The following is a 20,331-nucleotide window of genomic DNA, read 5'->3' on the forward strand; positions in this document are numbered from 1 at the left end:
CACTGTCTGTCATAGCGTGGGCCCCTCTAAAGTTGCCCCACTCCTGTACAGCTGTGGAGATCAAGTTCTCAGCTCTACTGCCCTGGAGGCCGTCCCACCTGCTTGCAGTCCACCAACCGTGGCCCTCTGTCCTTCAGGTTCTCTGGCCCTACCTCCTCGAGTTCCTCACCCCGGTGCGCTTCACTGCGGCCCTCACCCCACTCTGCAGGAGCCTTGTGCATCTAGCCCTGAAGAGACAGGAGGCAGGAGCAGATGATTCCCTCATTCAGTACAACTCGAACGGTGTGGAGGCCCTACCGCCATGCCCCTGGCTGACCCCACCAATGCCATGCCCTTATTCCTTATCCTCTCTCTGCTCTCTGGCCTGGCCCTGGCCCTGGCCCTGCCCCTGCTGCTGACCCCACCCCCACCCCCACTCCCCAGCCCCCGGCTGCTGCTTTTGCCTGCTCTCCCACCCCAGCTGCCTGCTTGTGCGTATGATCCCAGCCTTTACTTGACCCTGCCTTGTAACTGTTTCCATGTTTCTTGTATAGCAAACCTCCCGTCTCCTTTCGCTCTGACCACACGACTGCTGGTAAGCAGAGGGTCTGTTACTGTGTCCCAGCACAAGGGCTGACACATCCTTCATGGGCTATTCTCATGGGTGTCAGCTTGACCGTGCTTACTTTGATAGAAGAGTGGGCTTTCAGCTCTGTGGCAGGCTGTGACCCTTGCCACCATCTCACTGCATTCCTTCCCCCACCCCCACCACCGTGTTTGCTGGTTTTCCTTCACTCCTGGGAAGCTGGTCCCCAGGTTGGGCACTGTGGCTGGCAGGTGCAGGCAGGTCCATGCTTTGGCAGCCCCCTTTCTTCCCCTCCTTCAGGTTGTGTCTTCTAATCCCTACCTGGGAGATGGCCGTGGGGCAGCCTCCTTGCGCCTCCTGAAGGTTATGCATCAGAATATCCACCCTTTACTGGGCCAGCGGTGGGAGACGACCATGCCTGTGCTGCTGGAGTACCTGGACGGTAAGGCCAGTGAGCCTAAGGGGCCCGTTAGCCACCCCTGACCCCACTTGCACCCAGTATGTCATCAGGGCTGGAAGAAATAATTCAAGCTGTAATCTAAGAAAGGGCCTGGAGATATGAGGGAAGGGGGTACAGACTGTGGCATGATTGGTTTCTGCATTCCTCCTGGGAATTCCCTAAGACAAGGAGGGCCCACTCATGCATGTTGGAATGAGCCTGCCTGGCAGGACCCCAGCCAATGGGCTTATTGGTCATTTCAGAGCACACTGAGGAAACCCTGTCACTGAAGGAATGGGAAGAAAAGCTTCTAGTGGTGAGAGATGGGATAGAAGGCCAAGAGCCTGTCTGTGCCTTTCTGGGGCGTTCTGGGCCTGGGTACAGAGGGCTGGGGCAGCAAATGTGGGACCGGTGAATTGTGCTGTCCCAGGAACTTGCTACCCAGCTTCATCTGGTGGTGTGACGAGGGCATGGGCTCAGCGGTGTGGGAGTCTGGGGTGAGGAGGGTGGCTGGGCTCAGATTTCCATCACAGGATAGTCACCCTCCACCCAGGACCAAATTTGAGGGGCTTTTGCTCATTCTGGACACAGAACGTGCTTTTCCCTCTTTCCTCTGTCCCCAGCCTAGATCAGAGCCATCTGTGCCTCATAGCTACCCACCTTCAAAGATCACTCACCAACAGGAGTCACCATAAGGTGCTCATGTGACAAGACTGTGCCTGGGGGCCCCAGCCAGCCCTCACTAACTCTCTCACTCGCAGTTCTTACGAGACACTCTGGCCGTGGTATCTGACAACATATGGATCTGCCAGCTGAGCCAGGAGATGTGCAAGCAACTACCCTCTTACAGCGGGACTCCTCAGGAGAAGGTGCCCAAGACAAGCTAGCTGGGGTCAGGGATCTCTGCACAGTCCCCAGTCCCCAGCTCCCAGTCCCCAGCCCCCAGCTCCTGTGCTTTGGGTCTTTGATCTTTCCTGTCTGTGTCTTTGTCTCCTGACTCTGGCAACCCTGGCCAAGCCAGGAAAAGCAAGCAGGATTAGGAGCTTCTTCACTGCAGTTAACAGTGGGGAGATGGGGGTTTGCTGCCTGCTACCTGTTCCTCAGACACAGCCTGGGGCTCACCCCTCCGTCCTCATGGAGGACCCTTCCTATGTCCTGCTTAAAATACAGCTCTCCAAGGGGCCGGGCATAATGGTGCACATGTTTAACCCCAGTACTTGAGAGGCAGGCAGATCTATGAGATCAAATCCAACCTGGTCTACAGAGCTAGTTCCAGGACAGCTGGGACCACACAGTGAAACTGTATCTCAGAAAACAAAAAGAAAGAAGAAAGACTAGAGCTCTCCATGAGCAGTACCCACCAAAGTACAGGAGTCCGTCTGCTCAGGAGTCAGCTTCGTCTGTGTTCTCTACCTTTGTTCCAGAACTTCCTGTATAAGTGCATAGGAACCACGCTGGGTGCTGCTTCAAGTAAGGAGGTGGTGCGGAAACACCTCCGAGAGCTGTTGGAGACAGCCAGATACCAAGAAGAGGTGGAGCAGGAGGTGGGTAGTCCCTAGTGCCCAGGGCTGTCAGGTGATGTCATCTGCCTCTCAGGCAGCTAGCCACATGTACTGTGAGCATATAGATACATGCCTGCATGTGTGGCACACTGCTTGTTTCTATACGTATGCTCGCATGTATTCAGTGTGCGTGGTACTTTGTGTACATGTGAACGTGCATTCCTCCCCACACAGCATGTAGGCAGGTGGGCCACTATGCCCGAGTGTGAGCCCACCTGTGCCCCTTCCCAGGGCCTTGCCTGTTGCTTTGGGATCTGTGCCATTACCCACCTCGAGGACACTCTAGCACAGCTGGAGGACTTTGTGAGGTCAGACGTGTTTAGGAAGTCCACCAGCATCTTTAGCATTTTTAAGGTAAGACGGGCAATTACCCAGAACTGCGTCCTTGTGAGTAGTTACCTGTCTGTGGCTGCCTCACGGTTCATGTCTGCGGTACAGTGGGTTCTCTGCTCTTTCTCAGGATGAAGGCTAGGGCTGGGCTCTCTCAGAGTCAACCAAGAAAGCACCTTGCTTTGCAGCCCTTTGTATCCTCCATTTCCTCCTCTGGGCCTGGGCTCCCCTCCCGCAGAGGGCCTCCCAGAAGCCCTAGCTGGTTGGAGTGCTGTACCTCTAGTGTGGCTAATGAGAGGAGTTCTAAGTGGCAAGGTTCTGTGGTGATCAGTTTTCTGTTGCTATGACAAAATACTTGAGGAAACCAACATTAAGGAGGAAGATTTATTCTGTCCCCTGGTTTCAGAGGCTCCGGTCCCTTGGCATCTGGCCTATGCAGGCCAGGCGTGGTGGGCAGGCAAGAGGGCTGCTCACCCCACAGGGGCCAAGAAACGCACTCCCCTCTAACCCCATGACGCTTTGAATCTGTCAAAGGGTTAATTTCTGTGCTTCTCAGCCTCCCTCATGCTGTGACACTTTAATACAATTCCTTATGCTGTGATGACCCCTAACCATAAAGTTGTTTTCATTGCTACTTCAGAACTGTAATTTTGCCACTGTTATAAATTGTAATGGGTTAGTCCATTGATGAACCAGTCACTTCCCAAAGGTTTCTGTCTTTGAACACTGCTACTCTAGGGACACGTGAACTTTAGGGACATTTTCAAACGTTTCTCCTCTAACCCCTGCAGCACTGGGGATACCTGAGCTCTAGGGACATTTCCTATCTGAACCACAACAGCAGGGGAACTCAAAGCTGTCCCCATCTGTGTGGCCAGGCTGGCTGCCCCTGCCCTAAGTGCTTGGATCCTAAGCATCACCGCTCACACCCGACTCTGACCATTTGCTCTGTGTCTAGTGACAGCTTGTTCATGGAACCTGAGGGCTGGCCCAGGTGTGCAAGGACCCACACACCTCTTCTTTCTCTTTCTCTTCTTTCTCATCCTCTATCTCTACCTTTTAAAGTGCTTCTAGATTTATTTTTTCATTTCATGTGTATGTGTACCAGTGTTTTGCCTGCATGTATGTCCATGCACCTGATACCCACTGAGGTCAGAAGAGGGCATTAGATCCCCGGGAACTGGAATAGTAAATGGATGTAAGCCACTGTGTGAATGCTGGGAATTGAACCTTGGATCCTCTGTAAGAACAACTGCTCTTAACCACTGAGCCATTTCTCCAGCCCCCTCTATTTCTATCTTGAGACAGGGCCTCACGGTGTAGGTGTAGCCTTGGCTAGCATAGACCTTGATGTGTAGACCAGGTTGACCTCAAATTCAAAGAGATCTGCCTCTGCCTCCAGAGTGCTGGGATTAAAGGTGTGTGACCACACTCACTGCTTGGATTTGAAGACTCCCGTCCCCCCTCCCTTCCCCACTCCCACCCGCACTACCTTTTCTGCTGTTGGTCCTAGTTCTCAGGTTGTTGGGCTTCCCTCTCTTTCCACTGTTGCTTGGTCCCACTGCCTCAGCCCTTTATTGAAACCAAAGGGTTCTCAGTGGGCATGTGTGGGCACCTAGGCTGCCCTTCTGCCATCCCTGGATGCTACCTCTGGTGTTCTGAGCTGGCTCTGTCTATTCCAGGAGTCTCAGAGTATAAAAAGCACACTGTGAGGCAAGGCTCCCTGGGAGAGCAGCTCACTGAGCCCCTGCTGTCCTGCTGATTTCCCGCCTCACAGGATCGCAGTGAGCACGAAGTGGAAAGAATGAAGAGCTCTCTGATCCTGTGCTACGGGCACGTGGCTGCACAGGCCCCTCGGGAACTGGTGCTGGCCAGAGTTGAGTCTGATATCCTCCGCAGCATGTTTCAGTGCTTCAATACCAAGGTGGGCGCCGCAGCTGTCTGTGTGGGCCAGTCACACAACGCCAGAGTCTTAATTATTTAATTTCTTTCACTCTTTGTTGTTTAGGTTCTGGGAATAAAGGTAGAGACCAAGGTACAGTGTATGGCAACTATGTGTGAACTGTGCTTTCTCTCTCCTCTGGGCTGGGCTTTGGGGCAGAGCCAAACCTAGAGCTGCAGGGCTTCCTGGCCACGATGGCCTTGGGGAGGTGTCCTGGAGTACAGCTCTGAGACTCCTGCCCACTTCCCTCTGGAGCAGCACTTCAGGGAACCTCCACTGAGGGCAGAGCAAGGCTTCTCTGCCTCTGGGTACTTGGTCCTAGGCTATACATCCTTAGAGTCAGCTGATAGGCCGCTTACATCTGCATCCCCTACAGCCCAGTGATAGCTCTGGGCTCCTTTGGCTCTGTTCCCAATGCTTTTGGGGCTGCCTTTCTCTAGACCCCAGAGAGCACCTAGGGGAGGGCTAGTTAAGCCCAGAACCATTGAAAAGGGCCAGAGGCTCCCTTGGTCTCATTAACATACTTCCTCTGTGATGTCCTTGATTCTAACCTAACAGGCTTTTGTGAGAGACAATTGTTTCTTCCTGAGGAGTGGGGAGCCTTGTGGGGTGAGGGGGTGGCTGGATTGGTGAGGTTCTTTTAGTTTCTTATTTCCCTGCCCATGGGAGTAGGGGAGTTGGCACTCTGTCTCAGAATGGCCTCTCCCATGTCTCCTATGAAGCTGTTACATCACATAGAAGGTCCCTTGTGGGCCAAGGCCCTGGGACTTCCCCAGGTCCTAGCTTCCTCCTTGGTCAGGAGGCTGCTTGGTCGGGTGTCTCTGGCTGTTCAAAAAAGGGCACGTACTCCAGCTTCTGAGGCTGGGCTCTGCTCAGTGGCTACTCTGAGTACAGCAGTTCTGGGGACAGGTGTGCAAACCTCCTGCAGCCAGTTGTTCCCCCAGGACCCAGCCCTGAAGCTCTGCCTCGTCCAGAGCCTGTGCATGGTCAGCCAGGCCATGTGTAGCAGCGCACAAGCCAGCTCCTTCCACTTCTCCAGGAAAGCAGAGCTGGTGGCACAGATGATGGTGAGTTCCGGGCGGGTGCTGCAGGCGGGCAGTGGAGGTGGAACCTGGGGAGGCCAGAGGCATGCGTGCAGTGGTGCAGCCTGGGGTTGAATGGTTACAGACACAGCCCTGCACCTCAGAGGCCCCAACCACCCACTTCATGGGAGAGACAGAGGGAGCAGGGAGGAGGCTAATGCCTCCTCTGAGGCCTGTTATGTGCTGCCTCCCCAAGGAATTCATCAGAGCAGAACCCCCAGACTGCCTGAGAACACCCATTCGGAAGAAAGCCATGCTTGCCTGCACATACCTGGTGTATCCTTTCCTGCCTCTCTGCACTGAGTGGGCCTGTGGGTCTGTATGCAGATGTATAGACAGCATTATGTATCTGAAATATTCTGAATGTAATGGTAGCTGGACCATCCATGTGGGACCAGTGGTTTCTGGGAGGTCAGGGTGGAGAAGATACCATGGGATCATTTACTGGTGCCCTTGACCTGCTGCTCAGCAACTTGGAGCCTGCACTGGAGGAGCAGGCACAGGCAGACGTGATCCACAGCTGCTTACACAGTGTCATGGCCCTGCCACCTGAGCCTGAGGGAGAAGATGGTGTCTGCCAGGAGGTATTGCATGTCCAAGGAGGGCAGGAGCGAGGGGTCTGCCTCTGAGAGAAGCGGGATCATGCATGGGCTGGTGTCCTGCCTCTCCTTGCAGTCTCTGTATCTGGACACGGTGCGTGCCCTTGAAGACTTGTTAACAAGCCTGCTGCAGCAGAACATGACCCCCCAAGGCCTGCAGATCATGGTAGAGGTGTGCTGTGGGTGTATACTGCTGGGGGTGGTGGAGTTTGAGTATCCTACCTAGTTCCTGGCCCCTTTCCTGCCCCCCTCCCCCACTGTGGTTAGGTACTATGGAAACAGTTTGATAGTCCCTCTAGGGGAGGGGCGTCTGAACACGTTCCCTCTGCCTGGGCAACTCTGACCAGACAGTGCCTGTGCAGCATTTCCCTTGACTACAAGTGTCGGGACGGACCACATGAGTCCTACTAACCATCTACTAACCACCTGAGGCAAGCAAGATGACAACATGCACACCCTGCCGTGGTGCTTTCCCCACTCCTTCCATGGTTACAGTGGGCTGGGGCAGCACCAATCCCTAGCCTAGGCATCCAGTGCCTAATAGACCTGTATCATTCTCAGCCATCTCCAGTGGGCAGGGGTGAGCTACAGCAGACAGATCCTAATGTGGGAGCCACCCTGGATCCCACTTGGGATGTGGGCTTCTGCCCTCCTGGGTTGCTCCCCCAGCAGGCACCTGTGTCAGGTCCATTCTTGTACAGCACCTGAGCCCATGGATCAAGTCCCCGAGGGGTCATGAGCGGGCACGAGCACTTGGCTTGGGCGCCTGCCTGCTGGAGTTCTTCCTGGAGCACTTGCATGTCAGCGTGAGTACTGGACTCCTGACCTCACCCTCCCTCAGACCTCACCCGTCCATCACTCCTCTGCTTGGCCCCAGGACAGCCTGCAGGCTCCCTGGATTCCCGCAGCATTCCTCCCTAGTCTCTGACAAGGACCAAGGACCTACCATGGATAGGGCTCCACTAGACTCAGACCAGGGTGAAGCAGCCACTCCCAGGAGGCTGTGCTTGGCTCTTTGTTGCTGACCACTTAGTTTTGATTGGCACTGGCTGTGTTAATCAGAACTCTATCAGGAACAGAGAGTGGACTTTTACAAACATCTTTTTGTCCTCTACTGGAATCATCATGAGCGTTTTCTCCTGATAATCTTGTTATGTTTTGGGGTGTGTGTTTGTGTGGTATATATGACTGTGGTCTCTTTCAGTTTATGTTGACATGAATTTAACCATACTATGAATAGCAGCCACCTGTTCCCAGGTCTGCATCTTGCCTTAACTTTTCTCTGCTGACCTGAAATTCCCCTTTTTTGTCTGGTGGCTTTTGAGATATGGAGTTTCAGGGGCATCTAGGCCTGCTTTGAACTGGGCACAGCTGAGGGGACCAGGGGTATATGTCCTGGGGACAGGGGTGGGGATGTTTGCAGCCTCTGGCAGGCAGGAGACAAGGCTGCTCTGAGGAGGGAGAGAGGCTCATGATATATGGCGAGCCAAACTTGAGAGATGGATTGAGGCCCACTCAGGATAAAAGACTACACTGTTTCCTTCCCCTGCCCACAGACTTACCGTCTGGGGAGTCATTTCACTGGTGGTGGTAGGGTCAGCAGAGTCCTTGTGCTTTTCCACAGCTCAAATAGAAGTGCCCCACTCTGTGCGTAGGGAGCCAGGTGGACTAGACATGAAGAGGAAAAGTTTGCTGGAGGGTCCAGGCCACATCGCTCCCCTCTAGGTGCTATTGATAAAGGCTGTGCTTGGCTATTCCAGACTCCCTCTAGCCCCGCCCCCTCCACTTTCCATCTCCCCACAGATGTTGGTACCTTTCCACAACCTGGGTCTCCTGGTCGGTCTCTTTGCTCCACGGTGTGCCGACACATGGACTACCACCCGCCAGGAAGCTGTGGGCTGTGTCTACTCCCTGCTGTACTTACAGCTGGGCTATGAGGGTGAGCCCTGCTGGGGATGTGGGGACTGTGGAAGCAGAAGTTGGGTATGGGGTCAGCCTGGAATCACTGGGGAAGGCTTCAGTCAGCTCTGGCCCTTAGGCTTTTCCCGAGACCATCGTGATGATGTGGCTGAGCGGCTCCTCACCCTGAAAGACGGCCTTGTGCACGCTGACCCCACCATCCTCTTCCACACTTGCCACAGCATAGCCCAGGTACTTACGGGATTCGGGATTCCAGTAACAAGAAGGAGGGGCTGCAGTGCCTGGGGCTAAGGCTGCCAAGAAAGCACTTGGCACCTCTCCCTCAGCAGGCCCTGAGGGGCAGCTGTGAGCAGGTTTCATTCAAGGAATTGGTGTGTGGGGCCCCATTTGGTCCACACTGCCTGCTTTAGGATACCACAGTTTGGGCAGGATCAAGGTGTGCTCAATCGCAAGGTCTTGGAGAATGCCCAAGAGGAATGTGAGTACTTTGAGATTCATCTGGCTCTACAGCTGCCTGCTGCCTGCTCCCAGCTTCCTTACTGAAGATGTGGGTTTCTAGAGTTGGAGGACATGGTGCTGGTGTTTAGTGACAGCTGCTCAGAGCCACGTGCACAGTCCAGTATGGGTCCTGTCTTTGACTCCAGGAGGCTGAAGCTCTGTCCACAGCATTTGGAAGTGCAGCACTAGACTAAAACGCCTCTTTGATGTCCTATATACTGCACTCCCTGGGTGCCATATCCAGTCTGAACCGCCCAGCCTGATGTCTCATCTTGGAGCTCTGCGAGGCTCCAAGGATAGCCAAATTAGCCCCTCCCTCAGTCAGTCCTCTTTTGTAACCCTGTCTGCGATCATTTCTGTTCGTCTTGGTATGGTCAGGGTTCTGGCAGAGGCTGATAGGAAGGACCCCTGGGCCCTTTCTGGTCACACTCAGTGTTAGGGAGCAAAGACTCAGCCCTGGATGGGTCAGAAGGGGCTGGGGTCTGTAGCTGGGGCTTGGCACCGTGGTGCTCTTGAGTATTTCCTGTGTTGGGAGAAAAGAAGAGGAGGCTGAGCAGGAGGGTCCCTTCAGAGCTCACTGAGGTGGGAAAGCTGCAGACTTGTCCTAAAATTCCTGTATTCTGGAGAATTCCAGAGCAGCTCCACACAGGTCACTTTCCTGTCCCCTGTGTGATCCTGACCCTGCAGCTGCACAAGGACCACCTTTCTGGAATAGTTCCAGACCCAGAAGGGTGAAGAAGGCAGAGCTAGACCCTGAGGTTTCCCTCAGGAGGCCGCTGGGGGCTGATCCTAATGTCTCTGTTCTGGCACCGCCTTGCAGGTTATTGCCAAGCGCCTCCCGTCAGAGCAGCTCATCAGCCTCCTGCTCACCATGTTTGAGAGCCTGGGAGACCCAGACAGGAACTGCTCCCGTGCGGCCACCGTCATGATCAACTGCCTGTTGAAGGAGCGGGGCAACGTGCTGCTGGAAAAGGTGAGGGGAGCGTGGAGGGGACTGGGGTGAGGCTGAGGGCAAGGCGAGGGCTGGCGCCCTGACTCTCCTGTTCAGGTGCTCCCTGCTGACGCTTACAGTTCTGACTGCGTCTGTTCTGGGTCTGATATGGACAAATCTTTTTTTTATCTGAAGACCACTTAAAAGCAAGTCTATGGAGAATTTAAGCTGGGCAGTAATTGTGCACGCCTTTAATTCCAGCACTCAGGAGGCAGAGGCAGGTGGATCTCAGAGTTACAGGACAGCCTGGTCTACAGAGTGAGTTCCAGGACAGCCAGGGCTACACAGAGAAACCGTGTTTCAAGGGGGCAGAGTGGGGGAAGAATTTAAAAGGAACAAGGAAGGTGCAAGCCTGGTTTGTACTCTCTGTTCTTATAGTTCTAGCCATTTGGGAGACTGAAGCAGGGGGATCACTTGTACCTAGGAGCTGAGGAGAGAAAGGCAGCCAAGCATGGTCATACATACCTTTAATCCCAGCACTTTGGAAGTGGAGATAAGGAAGACCAGGGGCTCAAGGGCAGCCTCAGCTGTAGAGGTAGTTTGGGATCAGTCTGAGGTACATGTTCCACCCCCCCATGTCCAAAGCCACAAACACTAACATCGGGCTGCCACCTGCTGAGCCCCTGACCCTGTTACCAAAGAAGACAAACATGTGTGCAGTGCATCACCAGGTCCCAGGGAGATTGCCAACCATGGGACTTCAGGCTCCCATACAGAAACTCTGGGCTCATGCCCAGAACTGGTGCTCTGCCCCACTGCCTGCTTTGTACAGCCTGTTCACCATGCCTAGAGGGCTGCAGCCCACAGCCGTCTTCTACTGGTAGTTTCCAAACAGGTCTTGGAAGCACCTGCGGCTGGACTTGGTGTGCAGTGAGAGTGAAGGGTGTCCTGCACTCAGTCCCTTTGGATCTGTTCAGCTTTAACCGGCTGGGCAGCTGTAGAGTAGATTTACGGTCCTGGACGCTGTGGGCTCAACTCCTTTGCTGGAGGGGATTTTGAGGTTCTATATTGAAGTATCCCAGAAGAGGAGCCGGAGTGTCAGTTTCCACAGTCATCTGCAGGCAGAGTCACCTGCCAGCTTCCAAGTCTTCCCTGACCCCTGTTGACACCCCAGGCTACCTCCTTGCAAATGGTGTAAAAGTGAGATCACTCACACTCTCTGTGCTAACCCACCGCTTGCTCCTTGTATGGCCATCACATGGGTTCATCTCCCATCCCAGAGCCCTTAGCCATAGGCTGTGCTGTCTGTAACAGGTGTCTGAGGACACCTTCCATTGTGACCTCCCTGGAGAGTGGTGGTGGTTCTTCCAAGCTTCCATTTTCTTTTTGGTGATGGGCTTGTGACAGTCCATGCTAATTTGCATTTTCTGGTGACTGAGGAATAGTTTGATGACTTCTTTTTGAGGACACTAGTTTTTTGCCCAGTTCCACGTTGGGTTGTCTGTGCTTTCCTTATGGTCTATAGGAATACCGTGAGTATTCTGCCAGTGAGTGTACATACATGAGGCAGGAACTATGCAGTGAAGAATAGAGCATCTAACAAAAGGAGCCTGAGACCAGGGAGCTTCCCACAGTGTGCCCTCTAGACAGGGGTGGTATCCATGTGCCATTGGGTAGCTGATGAAGAAGCCGGTGCTGTGACGTCCTGCCTGGTGGGGTCCTGGAGGGGACCAGAGCAGGAGGGTGGAGGGCACAGTGTGACACTTGGATCTCCCTGGGGAGGTCTGGGCTTTCCAAAGCCACAAAGCTCCCTGGGACAGACATCAAGGAACATCCTGGTAGTTGTACAGACAGAAGGGGACAAGTTGAGCAGAAGGTAGAAGTCACCAGGTACATGTGGCTCGTCCATGTGCAGTTCACATTTTGCTTAGCTGTTATCCAGAGGTGAACATTTGTGCTGTCTCTGCCTCTTGGCTGACAGGAGGGAGGAGCCAGTGAGCACACCTGCACAAAGATCCTAAGTCCTTGCTTCTTACTTTCTGTGGGTGTATGACCAAACTGAACAATTACTTAGGGAGGGAGAGATGGCTCAGCTGTTAAGAGCCCTGGCTGTTCTTCCTGATTTCAGATTCCCAGGACCCACATGGTGGTCACAACCATCTATCGCTTCAGTTCCAGGGTCTGACTCACTCTTCCCATCTCTTTGGACATCAGACATACATGTGTGCCAAGCACTCATACACATAAATAACAAATCTTGTTTTTAAATTAAATTAAAATTTATTTTATGTGTATGACTGTTTTGCACGCATGTATGTATGTATGTGTCCCATGCATGTGGAAGCCAGAAAATGCCAATAGATCTTCTGGAACTGGAGTGGGGGACAGTTGCTAACCATCATGTGGCGCTGAGGACTGAACTTGGGGCCCTGACAGGAACAGCTGAGCTCTCACTAATCTTGATTTTTTTTTCTTTTCTTTTCTTTGTGTGTGTGTGTGTGTGTGTGTGTGTGTGTGTGTGACATGTGTGAATGCCTGTGGAGGACAGAAGAGAGGGTTGGATCTTCTGGAGCAGTAGGTATAAGTAGTTGTAAGCCACCCAGAGTTAAGTGCTAGGAACCCATCTCTAGGTCATTTGGAAGAGCAGGATGCGCTGATGGTGTACGTGTTTAATTATTTAGGAGTACTCATGCCATAGCACACATGTTGAGTTCAGAAGATACCATAGGGTAATTCACTGTGTGACACTGGGGACATCCAATTCCAGTCCTCAGGCTTGACAGAAGGCACCTTTATCTGTTGAGCCATCTCATCAGCCCACATCATGGTTTTGTTCTGAATTGTGTATGTGCATATGTGTGTGTGTCCACAAGAATGCAGGTGCCTGCGGAGGCCACAGGCATTGGAGCTAGAGCTGCCTAGTGTGGGTGCCGGGGACCAAACTCAGGACCTCTGAAAGAGCGGTAGACACTCTTAGCCACTGAGCTATTTTTCCAGCTCCATCATTGTGATTCTGACATGCATTACTCTGGCGGTTAATGAAGCTAAGCATCTTTGTATATAGATTGGCCATTTGTGTATTGTCTTTGGAAAATGTCTGTTCCAGCCAGTTTTTGTTGTTACTGTTGTTATTTTAGACTTTATTATTAGTGTGAATGAGACAACTTGAGTCTGTTCTTTCCTTCCATCATTTATGAGGGTTCTGAAGATAGAATTCAGGTCACCAGGCAAGTGTCTTTAGCTACTGAGCCATCTTGCTGGCCCTCAGAGATTTCTAATGGGTTTGTTACCTTTATACATTTTGGATACTAATCCCTTATCCAGTATATGATTTTCAAATATGGGATTCATTTGGTAGTAACTTACTATGTCGATTTGTCCCTTGGTATGCCAACGTTTTGAAGTTGGTGTCACCTGCTTCTCTCTTTTATTGCCTGTGCTTTGGGTGTCATGTCCAAAAAATCATTGTCAGACCCTTTGCAGAGCTTTATGGTTTTGGGTCTCCTTTTTTTTTCTAATAGAGCTAGGTGTCCTTGCATGGCTGAATTACTGAGCCCAGTTAAGAGATTAGACTTCGGTCTGTACCTGGCATCTCAGTTATCTTGTAATCTGGTCTGACTTCTTGGCCCATCAGGGTCATGAGAAACCTCTCAACCCTGAGAGACTCCAAGAGGAGCTTCTCACAGACAGGCTGCTGCTGTTGGACTTCTGGCCACTGAGGTTCCAGGGGAGGCATGCAGCTGGAGCAAGGTCCCACCGGGTATATCACAATTGTGAATGAGGCACACTGCCAAGCTGCAAAGGAGGCAAGGTGGGAGGGTGGTTAGAGCAGACCTTTAGCACCTGTGCCAGGCAATGGGAAGAGGGTCTTCCATGGCTTAAAAGGGAACACAGGAAAAAGGACACATATGCAAGTGGCTAGGGGACAGAGGCCATCATGTGAAAACAGTCAGGAATGTGCTCAAGAAGTCAGCATGTGGCCCCTAGGAAAACCCCTAGGAACACTGCAGGATGCACAATGCACGCAGAAATTCACACACCGGTGTTCACAGCAGCATCGTGCAAACTCTACCGGTCTGTGACTGAGAAAAGAAAATGTGGCACCCCTGTGCAAGGACGGCTAGTTCATCATATGGAGGAATGAAGTTCTAACACATCTGCAGTGTAGATGAGCCCAGAGAAACACTGCACCCAGTGAAAGCCAGAAGAAGAAGAAGCACTATGCACTCTGTGATCCATTTATATGAAATATTCAGAACAGGCAGTCTATAGAGAAGAATATAGATTTGAGGTTTGAAGGGCTGGGAGAGGTGGGACAGAATTCCTTTGGGGGTGGTGGAAGGTTCTGGAATTGGGTTTATGATTGTTTGCATGACTGTCAGTACTAGAACCACCACAGTGGGACCACACCTTCATGAAGCCCTTGTGAACAGATGACCTAGATCAAGCTGATAGATAAGGCAAGAATATTCCCAGGTGCTGAGGACAGAGGGAAGGGACCACAGAGACCAGACGGAGCCTGCCTATGTGGTCAGGAAGTGAGTTCTGGGCAGAACTTAGATGTGAAGGTGGGCTTCAGAGTCAGAATGAGAAGGAAACAGCTCCCACTACCAGGCCTCCACACCTGGTCACTGCTGTCACAGTAGGTAAAAGAGTACACTTTTCAGAGTTGGTAGAAATCACTACCCTGAGCAGTAGGCCAGGAACAAAGACCAATGCTAAAATATCTCTAGAGACCCAGTAACTCTTGTCACAACTTCAGAGAGGAGCCAGGAGTGTGGCTCAGTCCTAACAAGAGCCCAACAAACATAACTTCCCCCACAGAGACAACAAGCAAACTTTCTTTCTTTCTTTCTTTCTTTCTTTCTTTCTTTCTTTCTTTATTTATTTATTTATTTATTTTATTTGTTTTTTCAAGACAGGGTTTCTCTGTGTAGTCCTGGCTGTCCTGGAACTCACTCTGTAGACCAGGCTGGCCTCGAACTCAGAAATCTGCATGCCTCTGCCTCCCAAGTACTGGGATTAAAGGCGTACGCCACCACCGCCCAGCTCAAGCAAACTTTCTAGAAGCCAGAGACATCAAGAAAGCTTTCAGGTGCCAGTGGCCAAATGCCACAGGCCTGTTAAGGCCACAGCTGGGGCAGGACATAGATTCAGAAGATAAAGGCACAGATGAACAGATGGACAGAAAGAGGCTGCCCCATGAGTGACTCATGAGGGATACTTCTTGTACCCAAGGAAGGTCATCCAATGACTTGCGTGTCATGCTCGCTCACACCCCTGAGCCCTGTAGATTCCAAGGACACTGCCATATGTAGTCTATACTTCAGTCTACATTTTCAGCTTCCTGTACCCTTCTTGGATTCACCAAGGAGAGGGCACCATCCCCACTGGACCCAGAATCTTTCCAATGCTGGGGAACTTTCTGGTTCTATCTAATGGTTCCCTTGCAATGGGGAGAGGGGTGGAAATGACTAACTCTGGTCAGGGTGTTCACTATCCTCAGGGGCTAAATGACATTTACTTCTATAATCTGTATGTGCAGCTTTGGCTGAATGTGTTGGGGGAGAGGGTACTGTTCATGTCTAGAACCAGAGAGGAGGTGCATAGGCCAAGCTGTGCATGACTGCCTAGAGTAGGCAGCGTTTTGAAGAACAGCTGAGGCTACAGATCACCCACTACATCATGTAGTTCTAAAGGGAGTTCCTGGAGACCTGAGCTTTCCCTGTTCCCCAGTGTTTGTGTTACCCGCTTTGTACAGCAGCAAGACACCCACAAGCTGAGGTAGGCGTTGCTTCAGGCCCCGCCCCTCCTCTTGATCACAAGTCCATTGCTCCTGTTTTGTCCTCCCTCTCTGCCTCCAGCCTGATTTCTCATATGAGTTCTGCCCTGGCAGACAGTGGCTGAGTTACAGGAACACTGCGGAGGCTCCTTGATCCCCTCCTCTGGACAGCCCTGAGCAGATGTACTTCTCTATCCTCCCTTCCCCATAGTGCTGGGAATCTAAACCAGGGTTGTCTCCTACAGATTGGTAAATGCGCTACCACTGGGCCATGGCCTCCTTGTCTCTTCTCATGTGGAATCTAGGTTCTCGTTCTTAGCTACTCATACCCATGGGAGGAATGTCTTAGACCTTCCTGCTATGAGCCTGCAGCCTGTAGTCAAGAGCTCCGCATTTCTAAGGACTTTCCTTCTCATCGCTAAGGCTATGGAACTTACTAGCGATATCTGTGTGTGTGCCCAGCCCATCCCTGTCATGCCTGGATGTGTGCCAAGTTTCAAAGCCTGACTGCAACATCCCACTTGAGCCTGTCCTGTCTGCAGGTACCTGAGATTGTGAGTGTGTTGCGAGCCAAGCTGCGGGATACCCAGGAGGAACACGTCCTACCAGCTGCCCAGCACAGCGTGTACCTCCTAGCATCTCAGCACTGCGAGGCTGTGGTATCCAGTCTCCTGGGGAGCCCCCTGCCCTTTGACAGGTACTCAGTGCCCTGAGCTTGTTTGGTGGAAGCCATATTCCAACTTTGGGGCTTTTTTTTTTTTCCTGCATGGCATAGTGTGTGCTCCTTCAGCACCTCTCCCCTACTTCTGCACCCTAAATTTTCTTCATGGGTCCCCTAGGCTTGTGAACAAAATAATCAAATTGAAAACAGCCCTAGCTCTCAGGTACCCAAGGCATCTGTCCCTCTCCATATGTCTTGGGATCCTGGTTAAGACCTTTCTTGGATAATGCTGCTAAGCCAGACTTCCTAAAGCTCTCCGTGGTGGCCACTGTCCTTAACCTCCTCTCTGGCACCAGGACTGCCTGGCTGCAGTGCTGCAGTGACTCACTAACACAGCACTGTAGTGTCACTACACTCAGTGCCTGTCAGCAGAACCTCACCAAGACCACTGTGGACCCCTGGAGAAGAAGCCTAGGAACCTACCCTGTATGGATGCATCTCCCTAAATCATCTCTCACCCCAACAAATAGTCCCTTTCTTCTTGCCAAGCCTTTCTTTTTTCCCTGTCTTGAGGGTATAGGTCTGTTGGTCTCATCTTTCTTTGTAGTCTTAGTTGGGGCCAGAGGTTTTCCTTAGGCTACTACTGAGCCAGATGGTATGGCCCCTACCCATGCAGGTGCTGTCCCTGCTGTTAAGGTCATGATGCATGTATCACTGCCAGCTCTTCTTATCAAGCTTGGAGGCTGTACATTGGTAGTGACTTCGTGTGTTTGTCTATCTGTCTCTCTTCTCTGTCTCTCCTGTGTGTGTGTGTATCTGTGTCTCTTTTCTCTGTCTCATTTGCATATGCACGTGTGTGATGGGAGTGTCCCTGGAGGCCAGAATAGACTGTAGTAGTATCCTTCAGAGTTATAGGTGTTGGGATCTGAACTCTTGAAGACCAGCAAACAGCCTCAGCTGCAGAGCCACCTCTGCAGCTCCTCCTTTGTTACTAGAGTGTAGAGTTGTCACTTAAGTGAACTTCCTTACATAGCCCCATGGGATCTTCTGCAGTCATTTCCCTTCCCATTGAGACATGGATGTGCATAGGAAGCTCGGCAAATGCTGGCACCCTACAGGGTTCTCTGTGCTTGCAGACACCGCTTGCATGGAGGCAGAAGAGGCATCCAGCCTCCAGGTCCCCTCCACTCTTCAGCTGAGCCCTCAGTCTGCCACCAGTGCCCTTCTGCTGCTCCAGGGGAGTGAGGGGGTCACCTTATCCTGAGTCCTGTGAGTGGACTGAAGACTCCTTCTGACTTACTTGCTTAGTATACTGCTCTTGAGATACAATGAGATGGCTTGCTCTTACTGCTGGATGGTATGGCTGTGTCTTATCTACACTGTACAGTCCCAGGGGATGTTCATGGCCTTTCTAGTCTGGGCTGTTAAGTAGTAGTGATATTTTAGCACTCTTCTCTAGAGCATAAAGAGCCTGTCACATGCGTGTGGGAGTAGGGTAGGTCAGTGAGTTATACCAAGCCTGTGTGCCACGATGGGACTTCATGCTTATAAATGGTTGGAAATGATGAAGACCACTTCCTGACATACAAGGGGATAGAAGATGCAGATTTGTGACCCACCACCACACCCATCCACTACATTTGTGATGTGCTGCTCTAAATATAAAGCATTGCAAGAAAGGGTATGAAGTCCAGAGAATCTGAACTGTTTGTGCTTATGGGTGGTGTGCAGCTCTCCCATCAGGGGAGCTGAGCCTGGCTTCAAGGCACTTAGGTGCTGGTGTGACTCCTTCTCAGCACTAGATAAGGCTTTGCCATGGCAGGGTGTTCTGCATACAGTAGTGTTGCGCAGTGTCATTTTGTTTTGAGATAGGCTGACCTTCAGTTTGCTCTGTAGTTGAGGCTGCCTTGAATTCTTGACTCTCTTGCCTCCACTTCTGGTGTGCTGGGATGACAGGCATGTACTTGATCTCATCAATTGCAGACAAAACCTCAGTCTTTTTCCCCCAGATATTTGTTCTCTATTTCCGAGCTGCTAACTTTGCTGTCTGTCTCATTCTGTCTTCTGAACTTCTCTTTGCTCTGTCTACTGTTAAATCCTAGGTAGTGTCCCTCCCTTTCCCACTGGCTGGCCTAAAACTTAGAGCTTTGCCTCCTGGGTACTGGGATAAAAGGCATGCACCAAAGTGCCTAGCTCTACCCCTGCCCCCCAACTTACCTGTTCTCTTACCTGCGTTATCGGGGCTGATACCAGTATGTCTAACAAGTGTGATATGTGCTTGATTTCCAGTCTTTGGTTCTCTTAATTTCATTTTTTATATTTATTTTTGTATGTATGTGCATGCCACAGAAACGAGGACACAGGACTAGTTTTGGAAGCTGTTTCTTTCCTTCTGCTGTATGAGTCCCAGGGATTGACCTCAGATCATGGGGCTTGCTGGCAAACCCCTTATTCACTAAGCCATTTTGCAGGCATCAGTTCTCCTAGAGTTGCTATTTGTAGTTTCTGATTTCTATCAGAACTCAGAAGTTTGTCGTACGTTCTGCAGATATATGGGCATAACTGCCCCCCCCCCCAGTGTTTTGGGCATTGCCATGAGATAGACAGGTTATCCTGCCACCTGTAATGCCTGAGTACTCTCCTCATGCCTCTTCCTGTGTCCTTGGTCCTCTGACTTTGTTGTCCCTGCCTGGGATTGATGCTTCCTCTGGAGAAACCTAATTTTTACTTCCGGCAGCTCCTTAGAGACCCTATGCTTCCTGCCTCAGGTCCTCTCAGGCCAGCAGTTTTCTTTCTGCCCTCTATTGCCAGCTGTTTCCAGACCCTGGGGTCAGAGGAATGGGCAAGTTCAGATCTGACATCAGGGCACCATCTCTCTCCCAGCAAGATCTGAGTCTGGCATGTCTGAGCTTGGAACTGGGGACAACTGCAGCATCAGGCAGTGGCAAGCAGGGTGCTGCAGCCAGCAGTGACTTAAGATGCATTTCCTTCTTGTTCCAGTCACACCTGCGCCCTGTGGCGGGCACTGGCTGTGGAGCCCAGCCTCACTGCTCAGGTCTTAGAGCTGCTCCTGGAGAAGATGAGCAAAGACGTCCCGTTCAAGGAGAGCCGGGCTTTCCTTCTGGGCAGCACTGCAGACAGAGTAGCTACAATGCTTCCCCTTGCGGTGAGTAGGGACTCAGAGGCTACCTTACATGCTGCCCCTGCCCCCACATGAGGCCTGGGTACCCCAAAGGCACCTGGCAGCTGTGCTGGGGCTCATAAAGACCAGCAGGTGTTAGCTCCCAAGGGAGCACACTTCACATTTTATCCTGTGGAAAAAAAAATAAAGGCAGTCCAGCCACACTTTAAGCAATAAAGCAGCTGTGAGAATTTCCTCTCCTTTCTAAGGAACCAAGAACAGATGGTCTGAAGTTTGTCCCCACACTGTTCCTCTCTCCTGCCTAATGCCCAGAGGACTGACCTACACAGGGTCCTATCTACTCTGTGGCTTTTTGGGTTCCTCCTACCTCTCCCTAGAGAGACTCAAAACTTCAAGTGTATATGGGGTTCATGTTAAGGCTTGGACTCCTTTGAATCCTGGAGTAGGGGTGCAGGAATTGCTATGGTCTAGAGGGAGATATGACTTTGTAGTGGCTCTGCCCCAGGCCACCTGTGCACTGTATGAAGTCCTGTCTGCCCCATCTTCTGGAACTGCGGTGCTGGAGCTCTACCCTCAGCTATTTGTAGCACTCCTACTACGAGTTAGCTGTACTGTGGGTGTCCAACTGCCCCGCAACCTGCAAGCCAAGGAGAGGAAAAGCACCAGCCCAGCCAGAGCAGCCAGGAATCTTGATCCCTGCAGGTAATGGGGTTCTCACTTGTCATCTGTACTTACTTTGTGTGTGTGTGTTTGTTTGTGTGTGATGTCAGCTGCCTGCCCCCGAAGAAGACATGAAAGACCTTGTCTGAAGAATGGTGGGCTTGGGAGTGATTTTGCTTCCAAGAACCAAGATCTCTCCCTGGTATAGGTTGGGATGG

At 51.8% G+C, this 20,331-nt stretch overlaps 1 protein-coding gene across 6 annotated transcripts in view; it reads left to right on the plus strand.

Moving 5' to 3' along the window:
- Mroh1 (maestro heat like repeat family member 1) overlaps positions 1 to 20,331 on the plus strand; it is a 76,837-nt gene that overhangs the window by 51,226 nt on the left and 5,280 nt on the right. For 4 of the 6 annotated variants that reach the window (XM_034517310.2, XM_034517311.2, XM_076912223.1 and 1 more), the window contains exons 16-35: positions 138 to 282; positions 534 to 574; positions 866 to 1,007; positions 1,268 to 1,320; positions 1,766 to 1,873; positions 2,429 to 2,548; positions 2,798 to 2,920; positions 4,674 to 4,820; positions 4,905 to 4,931; positions 5,783 to 5,905; positions 6,117 to 6,196; positions 6,390 to 6,504; positions 6,596 to 6,691; positions 7,221 to 7,325; positions 8,323 to 8,458; positions 8,558 to 8,670; positions 9,758 to 9,910; positions 16,193 to 16,347; positions 19,312 to 19,477; positions 19,959 to 20,155. In XM_034517310.2, the coding sequence (XP_034373201.1) occupies positions 138 to 282; positions 534 to 574; positions 866 to 1,007; positions 1,268 to 1,320; positions 1,766 to 1,873; positions 2,429 to 2,548; positions 2,798 to 2,920; positions 4,674 to 4,820; positions 4,905 to 4,931; positions 5,783 to 5,905; positions 6,117 to 6,196; positions 6,390 to 6,504; positions 6,596 to 6,691; positions 7,221 to 7,325; positions 8,323 to 8,458; positions 8,558 to 8,670; positions 9,758 to 9,910; positions 16,193 to 16,347; positions 19,312 to 19,477; positions 19,959 to 20,155 (2,345 nt within the window). The remainder of the gene's footprint in view (positions 1 to 137; positions 283 to 533; positions 575 to 865; positions 1,008 to 1,267; positions 1,321 to 1,765; positions 1,874 to 2,428; positions 2,549 to 2,797; positions 2,921 to 4,673; positions 4,821 to 4,904; positions 4,932 to 5,782; positions 5,906 to 6,116; positions 6,197 to 6,389; positions 6,505 to 6,595; positions 6,692 to 7,220; positions 7,326 to 8,322; positions 8,459 to 8,557; positions 8,671 to 9,757; positions 9,911 to 16,192; positions 16,348 to 19,311; positions 19,478 to 19,958; positions 20,156 to 20,331) is intronic. The other 2 variants (XM_034517312.2, XM_034517313.2) reach the window with 1 other exon arrangement.

The sequence above is a fragment of the Arvicanthis niloticus genome, chromosome 13 (assembly GCF_011762505.2).
Source record: "Arvicanthis niloticus isolate mArvNil1 chromosome 13, mArvNil1.pat.X, whole genome shotgun sequence".
Lineage (NCBI taxonomy): Eukaryota > Metazoa > Chordata > Mammalia > Rodentia > Muridae > Arvicanthis > Arvicanthis niloticus.